Source organism: Peromyscus eremicus, chromosome 16_21 (genome assembly GCF_949786415.1).
Source record: "Peromyscus eremicus chromosome 16_21, PerEre_H2_v1, whole genome shotgun sequence".
Taxonomy (NCBI): Eukaryota; Metazoa; Chordata; class Mammalia; order Rodentia; family Cricetidae; genus Peromyscus; species Peromyscus eremicus.
The window spans coordinates 58,052,377-58,073,064 of NC_081432.1; the positions used below are offsets into that span (position 1 = coordinate 58,052,377).

The 20,688-nt window shown below is 46.2% G+C and overlaps 1 protein-coding gene across 3 annotated transcripts in view; it reads right to left on the reverse strand.

Annotated features, from left to right (window-relative positions):
* Positions 1-316: 316 nt before the first annotated feature.
* The window catches only part of Runx2 (RUNX family transcription factor 2), a 212,207-nt gene continuing 191,835 nt past the window's right edge, over positions 317-20,688 (reverse strand). For all 3 annotated transcript variants that reach the window (XM_059243987.1, XM_059243986.1, XM_059243988.1), the window contains 2 exons: positions 2,999-3,064; positions 317-1,245 (listed from right to left, as the gene is read on the reverse strand). In XM_059243987.1, coding sequence (XP_059099970.1) covers positions 767-1,245; positions 2,999-3,064 — 545 coding nt within the window. In that variant the 3' untranslated portion in view covers positions 317-766. The remainder of the gene's footprint in view (positions 1,246-2,998; positions 3,065-20,688) is intronic.

Genomic DNA, 20,688 nt, shown 5'->3' on the forward strand with positions numbered 1-20,688 from the left:
AAAACAAATAACACACAGCCAACTCAAACACTATATCATTATGGCTATAATAAGGTATTGCCATCTTCAGTTTTGCATAGAGGGAGGAGAGGAGAGGGTAGTTGGGAGGATTTCTTTTTGGCTAAATGGGGGACGTGAGGGAACTATAAAAAAGTAAAATAAAATAATCTATCCTGATCAGTATTTATGAAGTCACTTTCTTAGCGTAGGAAAAAAAAATAAGTGAACTCAAAAGTTCAAACGAGTACCTGCAGCAAGTCTGCAGGAAAACTTTGGAGCAGGTATCAGAAGGGACAGCACTGGATGCGGCAGCGGCGGCGGCGGTATCCATGCTACCTCTCATCCCTTCCTGAGTGCACCACACTGGCTTTGAAAGCTGGTCTGCAGAGTGCACCGGCCCCCACACAGCCGAAGCGTGCGGTTTCAGAGTACAGGGAGGAAGTGGCTTGGCTCTTCTTCCTCCTGAACCCGGAGTCCACCTCTCTGAATTGGCATAGGAACAAGTTACTGATGAAAACAGGCCAGACAACAACACCTTTGACCATTTGTTCCTTGGTAAAAGGGACATCTTAAATAGTAAACAAAATGAGACCCAGTTATGACTGTCTCTACCCTCTTAGGGTTGCAAGATCATGACTAGGGAGTGAATGAGAAATCTTCTAGATAGCTAATCAATATACATATATATGCACTCTCTTTATATATGTATATATTAACACATGTGGGATGTGGCCCCTGGATGCCGCTGGGCCACAGCTGAGGAATTTCAATATGGTCGCCAAACAGATTCATCCATTCTGCCACTAGAATTCAAAACAGTTGGGGAACTGCTGTGGCTTCCATCAGCGTCAACACCATCATTCTGGTTAGGCAAATTTGGATTTAATAGCGTGCTGCCATTCGAGGTGGTGGTGCATGGCGGAAGCATTCTGGAAGGAGACCGGTCCCCTCCCGGTACCATGGGGAATTGATAGGACGCTGACGAAGTGCCATAGTAGAGATATGGAGTGCTGCTGGTCTGGAAGGGTCCACTCTGGCTTTGGGAAGAGCCGGGGTAGGGTGGTGGCAGGTAGGTGTGGTAGTGGGTGGTGGCGGACATGCCGAGGGACATGCCTGACGTGACTGGCGGGGTGTAAGTAAAGGTGGCTGGGTAGTGCATTCGTGGGTTGGAGAAGCGGTTCTCAGTGAGGGATGAAATGCTTGGGAACTGCCTGGGGTCTGAAAAAGGGCCCAGTTCTGAAGCACCTAAAAATTATAACAGAAGATGGGGAAGGGGAAACATCTGTAAATATCAATTAAAATGATAGAATTTTTACAAAATTAAAAAAGAAAAAGAAGAAAACTTTAGCTTTCTCCTGAGGAACAGCAAGTCACCAACAGATTTTCAAACGCACTGCTCACCTCCGGCTTCAGCTTTCCCCACATCACCGTCTGTCTCAATGACATTTATCCTTAAGTTCTCCACCTCCAGAAATCCCCAAGGGCTTTTAAAAGCCAAATATGTGCTAGACCCTGTGTGGAAGCCAAACCAGCGTCCAGCCACAGGCTCCCTCACCAGACTGTAAGGCTGGGTCTTCACTGACACCCTTCCCCTCCCTTTTGGTTTCTTACTGCATTTCGGGTATCTGAAGTGAAACTTTTACTAAATCAGATGCATTGATTTTTTTTTTCCTAACTTGATGTAAACAGACTTCAAAGATTTATTATTGTACCCCTTTGCGGGGCAGGGGCTTCTTTGTTAAGAAAAGTACGTCTCCGGGCGGTGGTGGCGCACGCCTTTAATCCCAGCACTTGGGAGGCAGAGCCAGGCGGATCTCTGTGAGTTCGAGGCCAGCCTGGACTACCAAGTGAGTCCCAGGAAAGGCGCAAAGCTACACAGAGAAACCCTGTCTCGAAAAAAAAAAAAAAAAAACAAAACAAAACAAAAGAAAAGTACGTCTAACGAATTTCCTCAACATATTCCTACTATTTTTTAACCTTTGAAAGAATTTAAGATCTTGTTACAATTCTCATCATGTGAAATCACAGCAGATTTCGATGTAATCTAACACTATCTTGCTTTTCTGGGGGTGTCGGGGAGAGTGGAGTCCTCAGAAATTCTCCCTTGAGTCATAAACTAAGTAAGAAGGTATTAAGAGGGAGGGTGGGGTGGGGTGCGTGGGAGGGTGGAGTGGAGGGGGGTGTGAGGACCTTGACTGTCACTGAATTTCAGAGTGTTGATGGGCGGCACAGGACCTGATTTAGGCCAGGTGCCCACAGCAGCTTTGGTACAGGCTTCAAGCCTAGGAGAGATTAAATGGAGAGTTCCCTGACGACTGCCTGTGCCCTGCACTACAGCGAGCTTTGGGCGCTTTAAAGCCTAGAGGCAGATATGGCTTCCCCTAGAACTTTCCCATCTGGAGCTACCTACCAGTGTGCCTCCTTAGCAGATCCCTCTGCCATCTAACTCCTGATAGCACAGCTGGAGACTTTCTCTGCATGTGGAAACTAGTTATCTGAAATGGGTAAAGCTCATAGCTGTGATCTTGGGGTTCCTTGTAGTTTTCTAGAACTGACAGGATTATGGCAAGGCCTTTTGTAACATCAATGTCTCTTGCTAAGATTGTGATGCCTAAGTTTCCCCTCGCTTCCTGACTTGCATTTCCTGTATCTGCTTTTGCTACAGGTTTTGGCTGTAAGGGAAAGTGCTGAGCAATGCTTGAAGACCTTAACTGTCCCTGCGCCCAATTTGTCCTCAGCCTTTCTCCTGGGGTAGTCTGAAGGGATCATTCAAGAGAGTGTCTTGAAAGGCCTGTCAGAGGGTGGTTGGTGTTTGTAAAACTGCACATTGGTTGTAAATCTTCACCAGGAGCTGGGATTCAGGGCGTGAAATGCATGTGTCGTACAAAGTAACTGCTTGAAAGCAACATGGAGTTAACAAGCCCTTTTTTTCTCACAAACCAGAAGACAGTAGCCCTCAGACAGCCCAGCCCAGCCCCCCAGGATTGTGAAGTCTCACCTGCCTGGCTCTTCTTGCTGAGAGAGGAAGGCCAGAGGCAGAAGTCAGAGGTGGCAGTATCGTCATCTGGAAAAGGAGGGGACGAGCTCTAAGTTCCCTTCCAGCTCTAGCATTGACATCTGGTCTACGGCATTGATTCCAAGGCAGGAGGAGAAACAACGGCCTTGGGGTGGGGGTGGGGGTTCCCATCCCTCGGTAGTGACATCCCCGAACCCACTGGCCCATCTGCAGAAGGTGCCCAGCAAATGAGCTGCCTCCAATACCAGAAGCAAACACTTTCAAGATGCCAAACTAACATGCATGCAGCCAGGCACTCAGGGTCTGCTTTTTATAAAGCCCTCTTCCCGGGACTGGCCTCTCCCTCACCCCTCCCCCTAAATGACATTCTGACAAGCCTGAGTTTTAGAAGGTGGAGGTAATGAGGCTGTGAGAATCAGAAATAGGAGCAGATGAGCATACCCACCTCCCTACCCCCCCCACCCTTCCTCCCCGTTTATGGGCGGCCACAAACAATACAGACCCCAAGCAGAGGCCACAGGTGGTCCTCAGCAGTCTCCTTGCCCCACAGCATTTAGGTGAAGTTGAGCGGCCAGCCTAATAGATACAGGCAGGCCACTTCCATGTGCATTAAGTTCAGTACCCAGAGCACATGAAAAAAGCCAGAAGAACTGTAGTAGTTTAAAACGGAAAGAAGCCGCACTTAAAACATCCACATTTGCCCCTCAAAGAAGCACAGACTTCACACACAGATAGGCATGCTAATGTTTTTTTTTAAAGGCTTCTAACATGTATTTATTTTTCCTTAAAACTATGTTTTAGGAATAATTAAAATTCCATATGGCTTCGCTTATTTTGATGCAGAAATCTCATTAAAACTCTTTATGGGGGACTCTGCTAGTAAACACTGATATGGCTTTGTATTTACTCCTACCACACACCTCTATTTTAGCTGCTACATTTTGCTGATGTTTTTATTGCTCAGCAACATATGCCAAGAGCACTCTAGCTTTGGGTTTTAGAGACGTTAACTAACACAAACTGACAGTCATTTCTCAAAGAATGAGCTCGGGTTGGGGTTCATTGGTCTTCCTGGAAAACCACGGGACGCTAGCCAGTCACTTCTTTGCGACTATGATGTCTTGAGGATCAACTCTTTCTTGACTGTGTGAACTAAAGTAGACATAAAAGAACTGGAAGAGACTCTTTGTAATCTGTGAACAACAGCCTTTTCCGGAATCTGCTCAGTCATTTTATGTTAGCAGGCGTTATTTCTGAAGCTGACTGCAGTGTATTGGGGAGGAAGAAACAGGGATTTTTCATGTATGGTGGGCAGGTGGGGGGGGCGGTCCTAACAGAAACCTCAATTTACTTATTATCATTGTTTCAGAGAGAAGAGATGTAACTACATATCTCTCCCTGAATAGGTCTGCACCCGAATTTGTACTCTCTCTTGTACGAGTGGTGTGGCTTTCTTCTGCACCTCCTTTTTTGGGTGATTTTGACAATGACACTGCTCCTTTGTGTCACCAGCCACAAACTTAAAAAAAAAAAAAACGAAAAAAAAAAAAAACTTTAAAAACACATACTGAATTGACTATGGAAAATGTCAATTTGACTTGTTAAAAATGCCCACAAGATGAAAGTTTGGACTGGTATGCCCATCTAATTTTGTACATGCAAACCCACCCTACCCCACTCCATAGTGACAGGCCTGTAACCTCAGGACAACCCAAACATCTTAAAGCTCCCAGCTACAGTCTATCGAGTAAATAAAGCTAAGGTCATCCTTTTTGCTGTTGTCCATGTATATATAGTCTTGTCCATGGACAAGGTACACTAAACTGTGCTGAAAAATGGAAACTGCCAGGGAATTGAGGGTTCTACTATCCACACGAGTCCTGGTTCTAAGAGTTTCAAAATTAACCTGGGGCATGGAGAGGGGCACAGTTTAAGCCTTTAATCCCAGCACTAAGGAGGCTAAAGTAAGACTACAGCATGTTTGAGGCCAATCTGGACTATATAGTGAGTTTCAGGCTAGTTCCAGCTACAGGGCTGAGATCCCTATCTCACAACAAAATCAAAGTTTCAAAATGGTGTTTCAAGTGCCTGGTGGGCTGACAGGAGTTAGTGAAACTCCAAGATGATGACGCATCTTCCTGATAGGCTGGTTTGACTCAACCTGGGAATGGAGCGGCAACACCACACAGTAAACTTGAAAACTGTGTCAGGGAGGAGACTGAACTTTTGGAGAAATAAAAATGATTTCCCCAAAGCTTTGTACCTATCAGCTGAGCAGTAGTGGTGTACATCTTTGATCCCAGCACTCAGGAAGCAGAGGTAGGTGGGTCTCTGTGAGTTTGATAGCAGCCTGGTCTACAGAGTGAGTTCCAGGACAGCCAGGGCTGTCTTAAAAACAACAACAACAACAAAAATGTACCTATGACATTGCTATGTCCCCTGATCTCCCAAGTTAGCCACAGACCTCCTTCTGCTGGTCCAAGTACTCTGATGGGAAAGTCTAAACTCGCGATGGATTGTCATCTAATCTACACTTGACAGTTAGGGAAGCTGAAGCCAGTCACTCAAGCAGCATCCCCACACCGTGGAGCACAGGGAAGGAGGCAGGGCCAGCAGACAGACACCTTTAACTCCTAAGAGCGGACAAGCAGTCTGTTTTACCCTGGAAGAATCTGGTTGAGCCAATCACAGCCCCCCTCCCCACTTCTCTCACTGTATTTGTCCAATTGGAAACTACTTAAGTAGACTCTTTTGGGATCTCAGTGTCCCCCCAGGGATAATTACCATTTGGGGGAACCCTCTTAGTGCTCCACTCTGGCCACATGGTTGATCTAATCTGATAAACAGTTAGCAACCAGTTTCAGTTCTCAGGGTACAAGAAGAATGGGAATCAAGGTCACGGGCTCCATCCCCCGGGATCTCCTGACTTCCTACAGATGCACTCCACTCCAAAGCTGCTGTCTCCACTCCCAGCCACAGCTGGAGCTGGACAGCTTGCAAACAAACTGCCTCAAGGAGGAAGACCGTTAAGAGCCTTGCTGGTGGAAGCAGCAGCAGCAGGAGCGGCCGCCCCTCACAGGCTGATACAAACTGGGAAGAATACACTAATAGAGTGCCCGTGAGGTCCAAAGAAAAACAAAACCAATGTTAAAAGTAAAAACACCCCACCTCGCCCCGCAAGATCTGGGAGAGGAAAGGCACCAGACTCTCTACCTCGTCAGGTTTCTGGAGTCTTCAGAGAAGGGGAAAGTGTGTGAAACCCAGACAAGAGGAATACAAGAGAACCTTTGAACGTGCCTTTCCAGGCCCCTACTCATCTGCTCTAGGTCTTTCATGTGCTGCTTTCCAATGCTACTTAGCCTGGATCATGTCTGACTCACAAGTAAAGACAGCTGTTGAAGGCACGGATCTCTCCCCATCAGTGCTTACTAATGGGAATACTCAGTCTTTCTTTTTTAAAAATTACTTACTCATTTGTGTGTGTGTGTGTGTGTGTGTGTGTGTGTGTGTGTGTGTGTGCTACACATGTGTAGGTACCCATAATGGCTGAAAGAGGCCATTGGTACTGAACTATCTCTCTGACCCCCTTCCCTTTTGTAAAGTGCCGGGGATCAAACCTATAGCCTCAGGCATGCTAGACAAGTGCTCTACCACTGAGCTACAGAGCTACAGCCCAGGAGCTAATAATCTCCATTTCTAAGCCCCATCTTTAGGACACATGTATCATTTAGTAGACCTTCACCAAACAATTGTTGACTGGAAACAGGCAAGGAGGTCTTCACAATCAAAGGAAACTGGACTTGGAGGACAGTAGAGGAAGCATTTGTCACTAAGGGGTGTCAGCAGAGAAACGGGGCATGGTCAGCTTCTCCACTAAACATTAAGCAGAACCAACACACCCCAGCTGAAGGAGGAGAAGAAACCCAGAGCGCCTGGGATCTAACGGGACATTCAGTTAGATCCAGAGCCCATGCTTGCGGGGAAGGACACCACTGTGGGACATGAAAAGCCAGCGACCTGGCAGCCAGCTGTTAATTTCAGAGATAACTTTGGGGCCGGCTACACGGCAGGAGTTACTGCTTCAGCAAATCTCCAATGAAGCTCATGAACTTTTTATTAACCTGAGACATCCTTCCCAGGAACACAGACCACACGAGACCTACACAGGGCTGCTGTCCTCTGCTCTGCATGGGCTCCTTCCGCTTCAGCGCTTGGGCTGCCCCATCCCACTGCCTGCTTACATAACAACTTCCTATTCCGCTTCTCTTCCAACAGCAGTCACTTTCTGAAGCACTGTTTTGAACCCTTGCTCACGACTCTAGTGAGTTATTAGCTGTCTCTTAGGCTGTTCTCTCCAACTAGAGTCAGCTTTGGATGGCAGCTGATTTATTTTCCTCTCACATTCCCTCCCGGAACCTAGTAGATTGTAAGAGCTTCAAATAAAAAAAAAAAAAAATGAGTGGTTGGATGTAAAAACAAGTAAGTGAATGAGCTTAGGCATCAGCATCTCTGTGACACGGCCAGAACAATCGCAACACAGTAAGAATCGGGCATCGAAAACACTGGGGAGGCCTGGAGAGGTGGCTCATATACAAGAGAGCCCACCTGTAACTCCAGTTCAAGGGGGTCTGACACCCTCTGGCCTCAAGGGCACCTGCACACACAGTACACACAAACTCATGCAGCCACACAATTTGCACATACATAAAAGTGATAATTAAACCTGTTTTTAACAAGTTTTGGGGAGGCTCATGTCTGTAATCTCAGGACTCACGAGGCTGAGGCATATGGAAGATCACCATGAGTTTGAGTCCAGAACAGACAACATAGTGAGTCAGAGGCTAGTTTAGCTTAGGCTGGTTACATAGGGAGATACTGTCTTAACAAAAAAGTAAAACTATTAAAAAAAAAAAAAACAGAAAAATAAAACAAACAAAAAAAACTAAGCAATGCTGACATCAAATCTAAAATGTAATTTAAGTATGTTTCATACCTAAAATCTTGTTAAATGCTCTTTAAAATGGACACCAAGATATTCTTAGCCACCATCACATCACCTGACCTCATACTTCAGACAGAGCCCCTGCCCAGCGACATTTGCCACTAAGAAACAGATGTCCCTGTTTTACTAGCATGCTGTTGCTTCCTTCCTGACACCCGCCCTACCTCAGGACCAGTATGCATGGAGCTCCATACTGGGCAGACCCTGGGGAAGAGATGAAACAGGGGGATGGGGCAGAATCGGACCAGAAACACGCACCCTTCCGGACGCTTAGCACCCTTGTCCTTGCTCTGAGCTTGGGCCCATTGCTGCCATTAAAGTCATGGTGTTTATATGGAATCAGTAAGGTAATGGGGACAAAATTTGAAACTTTCTGAATGTCTGTACTTGTGTAAACAGCCAGCATTTCAGAGTCATTAATCATCCTTGATGGGAGCTCAATCAAGCACCATTGATGGGTGGAGCTCAATCAATCAAGCACCATGGATGGGTGGAGCTCAATCAATCAAGCACCATGGATGGGTGGAGCTCAATCAAGCACCATGGATGGGTGGAGCTCAATCAATCAAGCACCATGGATGGGTGGAGCTCAATCAAGCACCATTGGTGGGTGGAACTCAATCAAGCACCATTGGTAGGTGGAGCTCAATCAAGCACCATTGGTGGGTGGAGCTCAATCAAGCACCATTGGTGGGTGGAGCTCAATCAAGCACCATTGGTGGGTGGATCCCAAGTGTCATTGATGAGTGTAGTTCCATGGTAAAAGCACTCATCTCACTTGCAAAGACCCTAGATTCCATAGCTAGAATTGGAGGGATAAGGAAAGAACCAAACAAGAGAATGAATCATAGATGGTTTTGACAGATAAGACATGGGAGTCTGTGGGTCCATGAGGGGCAGGGGCAGCAGGGACTCCAAAGTGGCCTCCTTCTCCAGACCCAACACACTCCTCCCTCTCTGTCCCTGATAAGACAGAAAGTGATGGTGGGGAAGAGCGCAGGGTCTGTGCTCTGTAGAACCACCGGGGAGAAGGGACTCTTTCACTTCCATGTCTCCCTTTTCAAGCCAAGGTAGCAACCCCAGAAGACCACCCTTAGCCATGTGCAGATGAGTCCACCACCTCTGGTGAGGCATTGCCCAGTTACCGTGCAAAGAATGTGTGAAAATGAGAGGGAGCCTGCGTGTGCATGGAGAGTAGTGTTCCACACTCAGACATCTTGTCTCCCTGCTCCTCGGGATGCACATGCTTCCTGCTGAGGGGACACAAACTTGGGGTTCTCTGGTGAGCTTTTCTGTGGCTACCCCTTCAGGGTTCCCAGACTAAGCAAACACCAACTGCAGAACTCATGGCTACAGAACACCCCCTCCCGTGGTGTGCAAATTTATACTACTTTCTTATCAAGTATCCCACGAATATTTGTGTCTAGAAAGTATACCATGCCATTTAGATTAAAACATGGCCATTGACATTAACATTGTTTTTAGATAGGTATTTTTCCTTTACCATCTGACCCAGCTTCTTCTCTCCTGGGTGTACACTAGAGAGCTCCATCCATACCCTACCATACCCATGTTTACTGCCGCTTTATTCACTATAGAAAAGAACCGGAATCAACCTAGTTATCTATAAACAGATGAATGGATAATGGAACATATATGTACATATATATATATATATATAGGAATACTACTTAACTCTAAAAAATGAAATTTAAAAATTTGAAAGAAAATGGATGGACTTAGAATGTATATTATTAAGTAAGGTCACATGCTCTCAAAAAGAAATTGTATTTCCATTCTCATATGGACTGTAGACAATAATATATGTATGTATGGAAACAAGTGTACACATGGGTACAGTATAACATGAAGAAATAAAACAAGCTACATATGAGGGGACAAGGAAGAACGGAATGCAGGCAATGGACACAAGTTACAGAAGGATAGAAAGCTAATTGTTTTTCTAAGTCTAATTCCATCATGGATTTTTTTGGTTTTGATGGTGGATAAGTACATAAAATTTATTCAATATTAAAAGTGTAACATTTAATGTGAAGTTTCACAACTTCCATTCTGAATGCCAATTCTAACTGTATAGAAGTTCATTAAGTTGTATAGACTGTGGGCCTGGTTAATTTTGGTGTGCAATGGCTTTTACTTATTTGCAAAGTTTTTTAGAAACTTTGTAGTTAACTTAGAAAAATAAAGCATATTAAGGAACTGAACTCTCTCTTGTTATGTATGTGTGTGTGTGTGTGTGTCTGTGTGCGCACGCGCGTATGCAGGTGAATACGCCTACGTGCAAGTCGAAGCCAGAGATTGACTTTGACTATCTTTCTCAGTCACTCTCCACTCTATGTTTTTGAAACAGAGTCTCCCTCTGAACGTGGAGCTCATTGATTTGGCTGGGCTGGCCAGCCAATGAGCTCAAGGGACCCACATGTTCCTACCTCCCCCAGAGCAGACTTTCACACGTGTGCTCAGGATCTGAATCCAGATCCTGAACCCTATGCTTCCAGGGCAGGCACTTCACCAACACATCCTTCCTTTAGACTCTATCTAATACCTCATGGGAAGAGGAGTGCTTCAGAAATACAGCTCAACAAGCGACACTAATCTGGTCTCCAGAAGACACGATCCAAGAATCAGATTTAGACTAGGCACAAAATACTACTTTGCCTTTTCACACTTAGATTCTAAAGGGATTTATATCAGTTGTCCCCGAATTGATGCCTTCATTCTAAACATGACTAAGCAACACAACATTTGACTTAGCTTCATTACCTAGTAAGTAGGAAAGCACACATTTTAGGGAAATGCAAAGGACCGCGCTAAAGAGAACAGTAGAACGAGAGATGGAACCAACCCTTAAGACAATAAAAGGACTAGCAAGCTCCATAGTTTTACCCACAAAAAAGGGCCTCAAGTCTCCAGTGTAAATATTCATTCTCAGTGTTGTAATAAATTGTGCTTTCCACAGCATACTCACAAATTCAGACAGACCCGCTGATCCTAAGGCAGGAGGGGCGCGAGAGCCGGGCACCCTGGCAATCTTGGGAAACACAACTATTCTTTAAACCCACCCCAATTTTAAGGATATTGCAGGAATAATCCCCTTCCGCTTTGTGAAAGGGAAAGGGGGCAGACGGTAGAAGACGTGTGCGCACATGCGTGTGTGTGTGTGTGTGTGTGTGTGTGTGTGTGTGTGTGTATCCAGGGACCCAGGGCAGAGAAGGAAGGAGCTAAAGGCTGTGAGGGTGGAGAATTGGGAAGGGAAGAGGGGAAAGATCTCGCTAGGCCTTGATTAGGAACATTTTAAAGGAACGGTGGATAGTCTTTGAAACCAGATCCACTGCAGGAAGGAAGCCAGCACCCAGGACACCCTGTCTTTCAGAAGGGGCCACCCACGGTGCCGCGAGTCATATGACTGCTCTGTCACATCCTGAAGCCATTTCCAGCCCATGCACACGTCTGAGCTCCCATTTAGAGAGGATGGGATATATTGGGAACACACATATGGAAACACTTTCAGAGAATCAGTTTCCATGAAATTCATAATGAGCCAAGTGGCTTCAGATGTGGTTGCGTTCCCCCGATTAGCCAGGAAAAAAAGAGGGGGGGGGGAGGAGGAAAAAGGGGGCAAATCCACCCTTTCAGACCCTATTTCAGTTTCAGAAAAATTAAAAACCACTAATGAGTTATGGCTACGAAAACATGGAGCCACGATTAAAATGGGAGGAACTGGGAAAAGGAAGCAGAGAGATTGGAAAGCAATAGTCTTTAACCCCTAAAAATAACAGCTTCTATATCGGTAATCTTATCTTGAATCTGGCGCGGCTTTCCTGTGATGCTATCTACCCCGAGTGGCGTAATTAATTTTCTGACATCCTGGCGGAAAGCAGAGCAGTGCGCATGCCCACACGAAGGGGCGTAAGGAGGAGGGGAGCAGGGGCGGGAGACAGAGGCTGCAAGACCAGCTCTTATTTGATAGACAGCACGTGGTCAATTAAGAATATTTTTGAAAATTGCAACTAAATGATAAATTGTTCCTAAGAATTTTTTTTTTTTATGAGCTAGAATTCAGAGAGGGCAGTCTGGTACTTTCCCGTGGTTTGAGCTAGAGGTAGCTTGGACTGTATTAAAAGTAGAAATTTATGAAACTGGTTGGCATGTTATCTATTAGCCATCGAAGCTTAGCTGAACAGGAGAAGGAGACAAGTGGGGAGGCTTCTTACAGGGCACCTACGTGATATTAGTGAGTTAAAATATATTAAAAACAAACCAACAAAAGCTTCACATAAATTTTTAGATAAAATGTGAGATTTGAAAATACTCTACTTAGGGGGAATTGTGGATGCCAGTCGGCTGGGGAAAGCATGGTGAAGGAGTCCTGGGTTTTCATTTGCCCTTCGGGGTACTGCCCTGGGAAAGTTTAAGCAGCATTTCTTTCAAGCCTGGTCACAAGCCCAAAGCCGTGGTGAAGGAATGCTCTGACCTGTCATTGCCTGGTGATGGTGGGAATCAGATCTGGTGATGGCTCAGCCAACACAGTCTGGTGACTTGCTTTTCCCCAGCCGCATGAGTCCCTTTAAGGGATCTGATATTCACAGCGACCCACGGGGCGAGCGGAGGCTGGCTTAGATGGATGGGTCTAAGACACCACTGCCACAGCTCTAGTCAGCATCTGGGATGACTTCTGTGAAACCCCTGCTGCTGACATCATGTGAGTAAAATCTTCCACGGGAGGAGACAGTGTCACCAACCCCCTTTCCTGAATGACAAACTTAAAGGTACAGACAAGTATCTAGTGGCCCAGCACCTGACCCCTAGACCTGTGTGGCCCGGCTGCCATGTAGGAACCAGATCAAGTCAATTCTGATAGACTGGCTAAGGCTGAGGATGAAGAGGTCTTGATAGACTCTGGGGGCAAAGGAGAGAACAGAGCCAAGATGGATGTGGCTTGGGGAGCTGATATCCGCCATCTTCTTGCCATCCTTAACCCTGCCCCTGAATCTGGATATTGTCCATATCACTGATGTCCTGTGTGAGCTGAAGTAAATCACCTCTTATAATCCTTAGGCTGGCTGCTCTCGTCATTGGAAAACAGTGAAAGCACACGAAGAGCAAGCATCTCTCTTTCTTACCTGTTACTAATTGTCAGGTGCAAGCTAGGAAACCCATGAACGGAGACTCTGAACGCTGAATTTCCTGATTAACCCCACACACTCAGCCCCAGGAGCCAACCAAAATAGTTTATAAAGACTCTGCCTGGGAAGAGAGACGTGCGGCAAGGGAAGGAAGGAGGCTCTTTCCACTGCCCCATTTCCACAGACTGTATTTGGGGGATAGATTTTGACATCTTTGTCTTATAAAGTGGCCCCTCTACATCAAAGCCCAACCCAGCCTCAGACTAGCACTCTGGAATAGTTTGAATGAGATGTCCCCCATAATTCTCAGGCATCTGAATACTTGGTCCCCAGTTACTGGTGCTGTTTTGGGAGGCTTGGGAGGTGTGGCCTTGTGAGAGGAAGTGTGTCACTTTGAGGTTTCAAAAGCCACATGCCACGTTCCAAGTTAGCTCTGTTTCCTGTTTGTGGTCTGAGATGTGAGCTCGCAGCTTCCAGTTCCAGCTGCCATGTCTGTTGCCTGCTCTCCCTGCCAGGATGAACCATCACCCTCTGGAACCATAAGCCCAATAAACCCTTTCTTCTGTAAGTTGCCTTGGTCATGGTGTTTTTATCACAGCCATAGAAAAGTAACTAAGACACCTTCCAACCACCCTCACACTGACCCACAAGACAGGCCAGGGGACGGAGTTGGCTCCAGACAGCAGGTGGAATCACACAAAACCCAACCTACAGTTTTCCGAGATAGACTAGGAGGGCTTAGCATGGTGATGAGCCACCCAGACCTTAGTGCATGCAGGACAGCCCAAACTGCCCAAAGCTCCAGATCCAGACCCTGAACCAGATGACCACGCTTCTTCCTCATTCTCATTTGTGGATTGTATGCTCCAGGTACTACAGTCAAACTGGACCCTTCCATTTTCCCTAGCACCGACATTGTCCCACTTCCTTGGCCTCCCCCCTCCCCTCCCTCCCTTCCTCAGCACTGGGCATTGAACCTGGGGCCTTCCACATGCTAGGCAAGCACTCTACCACTGAGCTATCTATCCCTAGCCCTCTTTTACTCTATATTTTGAGACAGGGCCTTCATCATTCAACCTGTAGTCCTTCAACTCACTCAGTAGGCTCCTGGGGGAATTGAACTTCATTGTCCTGAAGGACTCTTCCTGGCCTCAGTAAGTTAAAATTACAGGCCTGCTCATCAGGTCCTACTTGCCTTGGTTGATCATTTCTTCTGCCCTTGTACCCTCCTCCCCTCTTGAAATTGCAAAGTACTTCAAATCTGCTTCACAATCCCTTCGTACTGGGAGCTCCCTCCTACATTCCATGGACCCTAGCGTCCTCACCTTCCTCCATGGTTCTTGGAGTCTCCACTTGTACCCTGTATAGACATGCAGAGGGACAAAAACCACCTCGCCATCTCTACTGGTCTACGTTCTTTTGGAATCAGAACCCTGTCCCACTTCCTTTGGACACCTCGAAGCCTTTCTTCGAGAAACATGAATGATATCGCATGCACAAGGGTAAAAAGGGTGGCATGGCAAACCCTTGTCCTGTGGCGATTTGTGTGTACCGTCTGTCTTCTTCCTGTGTCGCTAGCTGCCATTACAGCGGCTTGGGTACGCACACCTAAGTTACACTACACCCACAGATATCCAGCACCCCCCAGTTCCACACTGTATCTCTTGCCTTGCTCACTTATCCCACAGACAACTCATCCTTTGACGTCAGCCTCAGGAAACAATCAGGTCTCACACCAACACTGACTCTCAAAAGTTATAATTACATATAAATATGACATCTCACATTCACCTGTTTCAAGAACTTTCACCGTTTTTACATGTATCTGGCTTAATCTTCACAAAAAGCCTATGAGGCAGGTATGGCAGGAAACAGTGACAGTGAGTCTTGGTCAAGAAAGGAAGGACCCATCCATGACCCAACTAGTTACTGGTGGGACAGCATTGTTAGAGCCCCTTTCCACACTGGGCTTACTCTGTTGACATCTATAGTACTTCCGTGCAAATAGAATTCCTGATAGGAGGGCACGCAGAATTTCTTTCCAAATAGGCATCCTCATCTGCCCTCTATTGACGTGATAAACACCACAGCCAGAAGCCACTTGGAGAGGAAAGGGTTGATTTCACCTTACAGGTGACACTCCATCATCAAGGGGAGTTAGGGAAGGGATGCAAAGCTGGAGATGGAAGCAGAGACGGAAGCCGTGACCTTGCAGGAACACTGCTCGCTCCCCATAACGTGCTAGCCTTTCTTCTTATACAATTCGGGACCCCCGGCTCAGAGGTGGCACCACCCACAGTGGCCTGGGACCTTCTACATCAACCTTTAATCAAGACAATACTCCCACAGACTTGCCTACAGGCCAATCTGAAGGAGGCATATTGCATACTCTCAATTGAGGTTTCTTTTCCCAGATAACTCTAGCTGGCGTCAAGTTGGTGAAAAGTTACCAGGACAACAGAGAACCATTAACCAGCCATAGCAATGCACGCCTGTAACTCCAGCACTCAGGCAGATGAGGCAGGAGGATGACAAATTGGAGGCCAGCCTGGACTATCTAACTTGTCCTTGTCCCCAAAAATGAAACAAAACAAAAACCAGGAACAAACAAACAAACAAACAAAAATTCCCCATGAGCCCTGGTATGGCTTCTCATGTGGCTATTGAGATCCAATGGCATCAGAAACCAAAATATCACCTTCTATTTAACTGAAAATTTGACTTAATCTGAAAGGATTCTTTTCCCAGTGTCACTAAAATTTAGCCTAAAACCAGGGAGAAGAGGCCCGGGACAGGAGGCCGGGACTCCAGCAAGCGAAGCCTCTTATGTAACTTCGGAAGCTAAGTGTGGCGTTACTGCAGCTCACTCCTCCAACAGTCTCAAAGTTTTCCACTCAAGCCCTGCACACAGAATTAACTCAAAACTTCTGCAAGAAAAACGTCCCTTTTAGAGTTTGATTTGGCATCCATTTCAAAGAACTGTTTGTATATTTTAGAATAAGGAGACTTCTCCTTTGATTGAAACCTCTCTTTTAACAATGGACAAGAGAAGATTTCCCTTCTGAGTGACTTAAACAAAAACAAACACAACTTAGTTACATGGACCCTTGTTCTCAGAGTGATCTTTTTTTTTTTTAAATGAGAAACCGAGTCCTACAGATTGTTAAGCGTTTGGCAAAAGCCTTCAAACAGCAAAAGTCAAGTAATGAAATTCTCCTTTTTGTAGGAGATAAATAAATACTAGCCTCCAAATGGGACTTTCACTTTCTCTTCACTTGATAACATTCCACAGTCAGCACACACAGACACAGACACAGACACAGACACAGACACAGACACACACACACACACATACACACACACACATACAGACACACACACATACAGACACACACACACAGACACAGACACACACACACACACATACACACACACACACACACACACACACACACACCTCCAAAGGGCTTTATTCAGTGTTTATTCTTGGTGCTGTGTCAATAAACTCGCCCCCAATGGGCCATCAACATCTGTTGGTGGCTGCTCATGATCTCTTGTGTGTCTTTGAGACATGAAGCCCTCTGTCTCCCAAGGATAAACAGACATACCTGACGGTGGATTGAGGTGTTGCTTGTTTTAATGAGGGGGGAAGGGCTGGTCTATTCTTGTGGGATTGTGGGACAAGAGACAAGTGCAGAGCAGTCAGTAGTGGCTCTTCAAACAGTGGGCAATCTCTGTCTACTAAGATCAAAACCCAGCTCCTATTCTCTCACAGTCAGAATAATGTCCGCTGGGCCCACACTAGATATGGCCCCGGACAGCTCCAGAGAGACTGTGCTGCTAAGCCACAGGGCAAATATCTGTTCCTGTGGCTATCAAGAATGCTCAGGGTGTAAAAGTGCTTGCTTGATATGTGTGAGGAGCTGAGTTCAGATCCAGAACCTATTAGACAGTCAGCTATAGCCATGTACATGCCTTAACCCCAGAGCTGTGGGGCAGCAGAGACAAGAGAATCCCTGGGGCTTGTTGGCTAGCTGCCACCTTAGCTCCAGGTTCAGCGAGAGGCTCTCCCTCCCAAAGGAATGAGGTGGAGACAGAGAGAGAGCAGGCCACCGATGGTCTCTTTTGGCCTCTGCAAGTGCCACATTCACACACGTGTATGCATAAACCACATGCACATCTTCTGTCTTCACAGATCTTCCTGTCAGGGTGGAAAAAGGTAAGAATGGGCTAATTCCAGGTGAGGCCTCTCTCTTCACTGGGTCGCCATGGCTGTGTTCAGCCATGGAAAGAATGCCCACAGCCTGTAAGGGTGGCGCAGCACAGAACATGGTCTCTGATCCTGTCTAAGCAAAGGTCAGAATGGAGGAGCCCAGCCCCTTTGGGGCCCCCAAGATTCCTCATTAAGAGAGGTGGGAATTTCACTCTACTACACAATGGACAACCATGAGACTCCTCAACGAACCGTTAACAATTCTACCAGACACACTACACTTGTCAAGAATGGTCCACATTTACTAAAAACAGTATTAACATTTCAGATGAGGCCATCAATTAGCAACAGATCTGCTGTGCAAAAAACACCCAGGTTTTCATGCTACAAAATAAAAACATCTAATTGTTAACCAAGCGTGTAACATGGGCCAACAGGAAATGGGAAAATGACTTGGCGAGATGCCGCCACCAAGCCCGATGACCCGGGTTCCATCCCCAGGCCCCACATGGTAGAAAGGGAGAACAGAATCCCAGAAGTTGTCCAGTCCACTACTCCTTTTCTAAGGAAACCTTTCCTAGTCAAATGTAGCATGCAGACCAAATTCTACGGGTGCGATGGTGTGAGCCATTTCTTCTCACTGTTCTATGTTCTTCAAGCAAAGTGCTTTGATTAGAACTATTTTAAATAAACGATTTTATGGCGATGGTCTCAACTCCCACAGGGACATATATGTATAGTGTTATGCATAATTTAAGCGGCTTTGAGTTTCTTCACCCCACATATAAAAACATAGACTTTACAGTTTCAGATTTCATTCATACGTATATTTTAAATCTTTGCAACTAAATACCATGTTTGGAAAACCGAGAGGTAGATTATTCCTACCACCGTGTCTGGTTAGAGATAGAGTGGGTGTGACCCATCTAAGGGTCCTGGAACCCATTTCTCACAGGACCACAGGCTACTTTCCTGCTAGTGTAATCCAGGTGTGGCCTGGAAAGAAGAGGAGGATGCTAAGTCCTCCTAAGATGCCGCCCCGGCGCTGGAGCTTTGTCAACAGTGTGGCTCTGTGGTTGGGGAGATGTCCCAGTCATTGAAGCGTTCGCCTCAGGAGCACCCAAGTAAAAGGTGGATGCAGTGATGTGTGCTTGTAACCCTAGCAATGGTAAGATGGGAGAGGGAAACATGGGGATCCCTGGAGCTCACCAGCCAGCTATCATAGAGCCTGGGGGGCAAAGTTCCAGGACAATGAGAGACACTGTGTCAACCCAAATGGTAGAAAGAGACACCTGCAGAATGGCAGAATGATGTCTGAGCATGCATGGGCATGGATACAACACACACACACATACACACACACGCACACACACACATACACACACACACACACACACACACACACACACATTTAGATCTGAAATGGAAACTCCTATGGGGGGGGGAATAGTAAAAAGCACGTTTGAAACCTAAGACTTGTCACCGCATCTTGATTCTCCTTCCCTGTCACTGTGTGGCCCTAGACAAGTCTCTTGAGGTCTTGGAGCCCCGACTCCCTAGCAGCACGATACAGACTATGAGAATATCAATCCCCCAGGAAGCTGCTGTGCCAATTAAATGGAGTCACGTCTAAGAAAGTGGGGCACCATGTAAACAGAAAAACACTTGGTCCTCCCCACCCATGGGTCTGCATCCATGCAACAACAACAAAAAAATGCTGTTTTTACATTTTATTTTTAGTTGTGTGTCAGGATGTACACCACGTGTATGTGGGTGCTTTAAGAGGCCATAGGACGGTATCAGAACTCCCTGGAGCTGAAGCTCCAGGCATTTTGTGAGCTGTCTGGCATTGGTACTAGGAACCAAACCAGGGTCCTCTGCAAGAAGCAAATACTCTTTACTGCTGAGCCATTCCCCAGTCCCATAATTTTTCTATTGCATACTCAGACACCATTGTCCCCAAATATAGCCAAAACAGTTATTTACCTAGCATTTCCATTCTACAACATAGTGCAAGCAATCTAGAAATTGCTTGCGCAGGAACACGTGAGCAGGTCACAGGCAAGCAGAACACCATTTTATACAAAGGAATGGGCATCTGTGGTATTCACAGAGGGTTCCAGAACCTCGTGGATACCAGGGCTCAAATGTACTAAGCTTTTCCGTGGACTGAGTGTTATTTAGTGGCTATGATGATTCTTCCTATTTTTCTCTACAATCCATTTCTCTTCGATGCTTTGTGTTTATCTCTAAGGTTTACATGATTAGAAACGCTATCGTTTCTGATGACCTGAGTGTCTTGGGTCTTTTCAATTTTCTAACTCTATAAAGTTCCTGAATTAGGGCTGAAAATGCCTCCTTCTTCCCGGTAGATCCTCAGGCTCTTTCTCCAGGTTCTGCTGTACCCTGAATCTCTGCCCTCCCTGACTGGACCAACTCTGGGGAGCATCCTCAGAAGACAGCAGCTTGAGAGGCGCCTGAAAGTGCTTCCCGTGAGCCCCGGGGCCCTTGGCCTTGTCAAGAGCACTGTGATGTGTCTGGGCACACAAGCAGGATCTCTGTCCACCAATCTCCCTATCCTCCTGTTTTCCCTCCATGCTCATCTGTGTATGGCTTTCGAGGATCAGAGCCTACATTTGCCTGCCTCGTTCCTACGTAACTGTTCTCAACATGAATGGCTCCGAGTTGTGTTCTTCTGCTACACCTTTATCTGTTGGTATAAGTCCTTTAGAAAGATTCTTTTCAAACCTTTAGCCCAAAGTTCTGTGCCTTACAGTTTGAACTTTAACCTTTTTTAAATGTTAGATTCTTTTAGGACACATTCACTTGGAAGAAACCGAAATGATGAAAAAGGAACAGAACGATGCAATGGACCCTCCCTCCTGGGGGGACCTGTGGTTGGGGGACCTGCAGGCCTAAGTCACAGCTCTGCAAGGCTAAAGCCTACACTTCAAACAGCAGCTTGTAGACCTACAAGACGGCTGGGGAGATGGGTCGTCAGTAAAGGGCTTGCCAAACAAGCAGAAAGCCATGAGTTTGATCCCCAGAACGCATGCACAAAGCCAGGCAGTATGCTCATAACCACAGTGTGAAAGGCAGAGGGAGAAACACACGGGCAGATCTCTGAAGCTCATTGGCCAGCCAGCCTAGCCAGTTTGTGAGCGATCCCATCTCAAAAAACTAAAGGTGAGAAAAGGGATGGTAGTGGGAGAGGGGGGTTAAGAGAAGGGACTGGGGTGAAAATGAATAAATTTTATCATATTGCTATATGAAACGCAAGCAATAAAAAATTTAAATAAAAGATTGTGAA